Source organism: Echinops telfairi, unplaced genomic scaffold (assembly GCF_000313985.2).
Source record: "Echinops telfairi isolate 266 unplaced genomic scaffold, ASM31398v2 ScPeMD7_8;HRSCAF=38, whole genome shotgun sequence".
In the NCBI taxonomy this organism is placed as follows: domain Eukaryota; kingdom Metazoa; phylum Chordata; class Mammalia; order Afrosoricida; family Tenrecidae; genus Echinops; species Echinops telfairi.
In genome coordinates, this window is record NW_022103905.1 from 7,177,810 (window position 1) to 7,185,092 (window position 7,283).

Below are 7,283 nucleotides of genomic sequence, written 5' to 3' on the forward strand. Positions count from 1 at the left end.
CACACACACACACAAACACAAAATAGGGTAAAATATTAATAGGTGCAGATGAGTAAAGCTAGATGAGTTTCTTTGTTTTCTGGAAGCTTGAAATTATTTAAAAATTATTTAAAATTGTAGGGAAGCCTAAAATGTTTGGCACAGTACATGGAAGAGAACCAATTGTGACTCACAGTCAATTCTGAAGCATCACTGTAGGCCAGAAAGGAACTGCCCTTGTGGGTCCTAAGGCTGTGAAACCTTAAGGCTTACAGGAACAGCAAGCTTCATCTTTCTGCCAGGATGCCGCCAGGACAGTGGTACAGAACGACAATACCCATTGTGATTAGTATTTATGGAATTTGCAAAAATAAAATACAAAGAAACAAGCAAACTTGCGACCACCGAGTCGAGTCTGACTCACAGTGCCCCTCTAGCACAAGGTAGAACTGCCCATGTGAGTTTGAGACTATAACTCTCGACAGGGGTAGAGAGCCCCGTCTCGGAGTGACCAGTGGTTTTGAACTGCTGACCTTGAGGTTAGCAGCCCAACGTGTAATCCACTATACCACCAGGTCTCCAATAAAATTAAAATAGATAATTTTAATATATATAAAAGTATGTATAAAAGTACATAAAAGGCCAAGTACTACTATTAATTGATATAACAAAGTAGGACTACAAATTGGTATGGGCTCAGAAGCTTATGTCCAAAATGCTTATGTAAAATCACTGGTCCAGCAAAATTATTCTTTATTCCTAGCTTTCTCCTGATTTTTTGGTTTAATTTTAAAGCTCACGAGTTTTTAAAAGCTTAAAAGTTTGAGTATCAGATGAATGAAGCGTCATAGTGACACTGTATACTGCATTTATAATTCTCACTTAAAACTAGACAACCATGCAAATGTCCGTTGACAAGAGAACAGATAGATAAATCACACGACACACATGGAAGAGAACACGATACAGCCGTGTTAACATGCTAAATGAATGAGGTAGAGCTATCGACACGAACACAAACATCTCAGGAGAATGGTTAAGTGGAAAGAAGCAGGTAATAGAAGGATACAATCAGCAAGATAGTTTTTATACCATTAAAAATAAAACCAAGCAATAGATTTTTGGCGATAGCTACACGTGGGAGGCGATCTACACCCGTGAAGATGGACACTTGAAAACCCTACATCGTCTCACTGTTGGTTGCAGTTGACTCCATAAAAGTGGGTCTGCTTACATTCCTGTACCTGGTCTACCCACATATAAAAGCAAAGGAGTGTCTTTTTGAAAAGGAGAGTATTTGTTACCGCTAGGTACAGGGGACGGCACAAAGGGATCTTCACCACAATTGGTGATGTTTTATTTCTGAAGTAGAATAGTGGGTTGCTGATTGTTACGCTTTGTAACATTACACATGGATTGAGTGTTTTCTTTGCATGAGTCAAATCATTACTTTTGAATTACTTCTTTAAAAAAAATCAGGCACTAGGAAAACATAACCACGCCATTCGCAAAATAGTGTTCTTTGGGAGGTAGGCTTATAGAGAACTTTATACCACTTATGATATTATATGTTTTGGATTATTTATTCCAGTCTAATATATTTACTAATGTGTTTGTTTTGAGAGGGAGGGGGAAATATTAAAGAAAGGAAACAGAATCCTCTTGTAATCTGACTTGCCTTTGATCAAAACTAATTACTTTCATAGTGATTCAAAAACAAAACTCTCACTGCCACGGAGTATTCCAATAAAAGGCCTGCCCTCGGGTGTTTCTGAGGCTGTAACTCTTAATGGGAGTAGAAAGCCTCATCTTTCTCCCACGGAGTGGCTGGTGATTTCGAAGGGCTTACCTTGCAGCCCAGTGCAAAACCCACTAGGCCACCAGGGCTCCTGACACCGAAAACTTATTTCTGGTCCTTTCACAGATGAACATAGAATTCAAATGTGACAACAGATACACGTGCCATTAAAAAGTATGAAGCAAAACCCAGTTGAGCTAGGTAGGACCATCTACTTAATAGACAATAAAATAGTCGCCGCTGTCGAGATTCTAGACGTTCGGAAAAAGGACCTCGGAGCCGTGAGATAAAACAGCTGTCTGTCAGTTGCCCTTTGGGGAAAGTCTGAGATTCTCCAAGCTTCTGGTAAGACTGCCTGCTGGATTAGAAGTGGGTGGAAACGAAGGTTGGTGGCTTAGCATGCAGGATTTTCTCTGGCCATTTGTACTTCTTTTCTGGGTTGCGATGGAGACAATGGAGAAGCAGCAACAATGGTGTGTTTCTGGGGCCCTTTGGGCCCCCTAGTGCTCGGTCAGCTCTGACTGCATCAAGGGACTGCAGTATGGTGGTACAAGAATTCTTTTTATTATGACACTTCTAAGTCACTTAAGGAAGCTAGGCTATTAAAATTAAGTCGTCAGAGAGCGCCAAGTGCGTGCTGCTCAGGGTGCACGTGCCGGAGACGTCAGCCGGACACTCTGCGGGCTCTCAAGAGACACGAGGATATCAGAACACTTCTACCCTGTGGAAAAGCTCCTTTAACAATAGATGAAATAAGCTGCAGTCGTTGGAATGAAAGTGTCCTGGATAAGTAAGAATTCTCTCATAGGAAACCTTTCAATTTCTCAATGTCAGGGAATAAGAACATGAAGGCTGTATTAAAACTCTCCCTAGTCTCGTGATGAGAATAATTTCTGGGTGGAGGGAAAAACACACAAAGACGGAAGTAAGAGGACCTGGGGCGTAAGAGGATCTGGGGCGTAAGAGGACCTGGGGCAACCCAGTCCTCTAGATGCAAAATCAAATCTACAGAGGTACACAGAAAGTTAAAGTCATGTAATACGTCTGTTCACTCACACGACTGCTCACGCCTTTGATCGATCGCCTTTTATCCCCAAAGCCACCACTTATAGAAATCAAAGCCAATTACCAGCTTCTGCTTCTGTTCCGCGCAGGGCCAACAGCTGAGCCTGGTGTCCAGAAGTGGGTGCAGGAAGCCCTTCTGAGAATACAGGCTCTCCTTTGCCAGTGCACTGGCTAGCAGGATCCTGAGCGATCTTAGCCATGTTGTTCTGAAACACATTACCTTCATAGTTCATGCCTAGTAGTCATCCTTACAACATTCTCTTTAAAATGCTATTGGAAACACAAAAAGAAAACCCAAGGCAAGATGGCCTGAACCATGGCCAAAACATCTCTGAGGCTATTATGTGACCGATGTAGCCACGAACTCCCCTCCTATGGCAGTGATTCCAGAATGCCTGACCGAGGACGGGTGGGTCAAGCATGGGACGTTCAGGAGATGGCACCTGCATCCTCACAGGACCTATTGTTTTAATGTTTTATGTGGCCAAATCAGAGGAGAGACTATATGAAATCAGAATTGTTCTTGAAAATCCACAACATTTTCACCCCAGCAGAGGTCAAATTCATCACTCATAAAATTAACAACTGTAAATATAATTTTAATTTACATGATTTTTTTTGTTTTGTTTTGTTTTTATTTTTTTAATAATTTTATTAGGGGCTCATACAACTCTTATCACAATCCATACATGCATCAATTGTGTAAAGCACATTTGTACATTCATTGCCCTCATCATTCTCAAAACATTTGCTCTCCACTTAAGCCCCTGGCATCAGGTCCTCATTTTTTCCCCTCCCTTCCCGCTCCCCCCTCCCTCATGAGCCCTTGATAATTTATAAATTATTATTTTGTCATATCTTGCCTGTCCAACGTCTCCCTTCACCCACTTTTCTGTTGTCCATCCCCCAGGGAGGAGGTCACATATAGTTCCTTGTCATCGGTTCCCTCTTTCCAACGCACTCTCCCTCTACCCTCCCAGTATCACCACTCACACCACTGGTCCTGAAGGGATCATCCGCCCTGGATTCCCTGTGTTTCCAGTTCCTATCTGTACCAGTGTACATCCTCTGGTCTAGCCAGACTTGTAAGGTAGAATTGGGATCATAATAGTTTATATGGTCCTAAAGATTTTAACATCACTCTTCATTTTATGTAAAAGGTCAGCTGACAATGAATTCCAGTGTGAAAGCGGGGACCCTTGCAAGGACGATTGCTTCACTCACAAGCGTCTGCAGACACGGTCTGCATTCCAATTGCTCACAGGCAATTGCTAACTGCCTTCAAGTTGCCGATCACCCCTGGCGAGCCCATGCACAACGGGAAAAAGAAGCTGTGATCAGTTTCACCCAGTGTTGAGAAGGGTTTTCATCGGTTGATTTTCAGAAGTAGATACTAAGGGCTTTCTTCCTAAGGCCATCTTGGTCTGGAAGCTCCACTAGCAGCTGCCAGCATCATCGCAACAGGAAAGCCTCCAGGTGGCTGGCAGGTGGCAGTGGCTACACGTGAGGTGCGTTGACGGAGAATGGAGTCCAGGTCTCCAGCACGGAAAGGCAAGAATTCCACCCATGGAATTCTATTCACTGCCCCCGTTCCAGTCAACACAGCTACTCAACGTTTGCGATTTGCCATAACTAGTTCAAAGGAACTGCATATGTGATCATGAGGAAACTATTCTATTTGATTACCTAACATGTTATATATGCTTGATTCTATAAGCCTTGATTTTAATTTTAAAAATCTGTTTAATTGTTAGGAAACCGACCTGCGATATAAAACAGAGGCAGAGGTCAGAAATGATAGAGAAAAACAAACAGGGGAGTCAAGTGGATACAGAGTGGAGGCAAAAGGAAGAATTGAAAAATGCACCAAGGCGGTCAACTTGTCTGGTTTCTGCTCAAAACTGGATAATAAAGGCCAAGATTACACTGAAGGCAGGAAAGCAAGCACCTTTTTGTCTCGATTTTGACTTCTTGGATAATAATAAGAACATAATCCTTAGCCTGTGCTCCAGCTGGTATTTCTCTTCTCTGCTACACATTACAAAATAGTACAGTCACATAGGCAAATCAATGTCCTGGAAACTATACTGTTCATTCATTGCATGCCATCTACCCTTTATACCGTGTTTAAGCCGAGTTTTCCAGCACATTTTAAATGCAGTTTTGTGGTAAAATTAGGTGCCTCGGCTGATATTCGGGTCGGCGTTTACTCAAGTATATACAGTACTTGCAAAACACCTTGATCAATTAAGTTTCAAGGGGGCTTCAAAATGTTCATAAAAAGATGGAATTGAAAGATAATGGAATGTCCGCTTAACTCTTTGAAGCTCTTTTGTGTTTAAATAATGATATGTTCTATATGTATCGAGAAACAGGGTGGGTTTTTTTTCTTTCATATTTTGAGTTCAACAAATAACTCAAAAACTCTTAGGTGCCATAAATCATATGCACACGTGACATTCGCATGTGTGGCAGTTACATAATCTCCTGACAACTTGAGCGAAGGGGTGGGAGTCTAGCCTGTCAATCAGGTCATAGCTAAGGATGCTTCTGTGTGGGCATGGCCTTCTCCTGAGGCTTCTGGGAACTCCTGTCTTCCTCCCTGGAGGCGGGACACAGATTCTCTGCTTCACCTTCCTGCTGACAAGACACATGGAGCCACGCTGATGGCAGCAAGAGCCCTGGATCTGCTTCCACCGCCACTGGATCCTCAAGACTTCCCACCCACTGGCCTGTGATCCTCCTGCATTTGGCATCATTGCATGTGTTGCATGAGTCTGAAGACTGGTATGGTCTGGTATCGGACATATGGGCTAATATTGAACTTATGGACTTGATCTGAACTGGGCTGGGATGCTTTCTTAATATACAATTACTCTTTGACATAAACCCTTCTCATACACATGAGTGTCTCTGGATTTGTTTCTCTAGTCAACCCAGACTAACACAGCATGCATGCCATCAGCACTGCAAATTTATAGTCATTTCTTTAAAATCATTGCTTCACCTCAAGGTCATGAGCTAAATCAGCTCAAAAAACAGCAGAAGGTCAAGTATTATTTCTCTGACAAATGCCAGGTCAGGCATTTCAAAGCGGCTCTGTTCTCAGGAATGGAATCTGACTCCACCCAATAAAAGCTGCAGAAGCCTAAATCGTTAGCCAAATCATGTGGTTCTCTCTCTACGGGCTGTGAGCCACGTGAGCACACACACATGATTGTACACTGCTTACACCGCTACAAGTCCAATAAAAAGACCCTGCGGTTGCGCGTACTAAAGGGAAGAGGAGGATGTTGTAATTGCTTGATTTAAAAAAAAATTTTTTTAAGCAGAGGTGGCCTGCTCCAGAAAGCCAACTTGAAACCTCAGAACACCCTTTTTCTATTATGTCTCATATTCAAACCCTGTTATGATGATTTTCATGTTTGAATGACCTACTAACTCAAAAATTAAACAAAATAACTTCGATACAGTATTAATGATCCGCAGTTGTGGTGAGAAATGGCCTTCCCGAGTTGGTCCTACACCGAATGCCACTACTGCCCAATAATGCCCTCTCTGTAAATCTAAGGTGAAAATATGCATTGGGGCAAACTGATCTTCCTGGTCCCTCCAGCTCTACAATTCCATATGGCTACATCAGCCGGGTAAGCAGGAGGTCAGATGACACCGGGCAAATCCTAGCAAAACTCAAGCAATCTGATGGGTCAGGGATTCCCTCCCTCCTCCACCCACCTCTGCCAATAATCTATGATTGCCCAAGATAAAAGAGCTAGTTACCAGTGCGACACTGGAACTAAGATATACCCGCCACCCCACCCCGCCCCCAACCACTCCCACCCCTACTTTATACGTAATCCTTCCTACGGGTACCAAATGCTCACTCCTGGCTGGAAAACCTTTAATCACAGGATCCACTGCTATTGTTAAGTGTCACTGCGTTCATTCCAACTCACAGAGACTCTGTAAGACAACAGAACTGTCCCGTTGGGTTTCCTAACCTGTAATGCTTTATGGGAGCAGATAGTCAAGTTTTTTCTCCTATAAAAGAGCTGGTGCATCTTAGTTATCCGTTTAGAGATTAACTGATCAGCCACTAGTGTTCCCTCACAGTATCTTAATGGGTCTTAAATTCTAATCTCTTAACTTTTCTATCAGACAAGCCTTCTACATCTTGGCATTTGTTGCCAGCTCTAATTCCAAGTAGGAGAACGCGCTGATCAGAGTGCCTGCGATGCCATGTGGGACCTTCCTGCATCACCAATTTCTTTCATCAGAAGGTTGCCAGAGACTCTAGTTTTAGCTGATCTTCCATATGAATCAAAAGCTGGGCTCAGAGGGTATGTATGTAAACATACCAGGAGTAAAACACAGGGAATCCAGGGCGGATGATCCCTTCAGGACCAGTGGTGTGAGTGGCGAAACAGGGAGGGTAGAGGGA

General features: G+C 42.9%; 1 protein-coding gene across 1 annotated transcript in view; it reads right to left on the bottom strand.

The window, feature by feature from the left end:
- The window catches only part of CEP152 (centrosomal protein 152), a 70,974-nt gene that overhangs the window by 13,719 nt on the left and 49,972 nt on the right, over positions 1-7,283 (bottom strand). Inside the window, exon 19 of the mRNA XM_045286463.1 lies at positions 2,907-3,048. Within this exon, the coding sequence (XP_045142398.1) occupies positions 2,907-3,048 (142 nt within the window). The remainder of the gene's footprint in view (positions 1-2,906; positions 3,049-7,283) is intronic.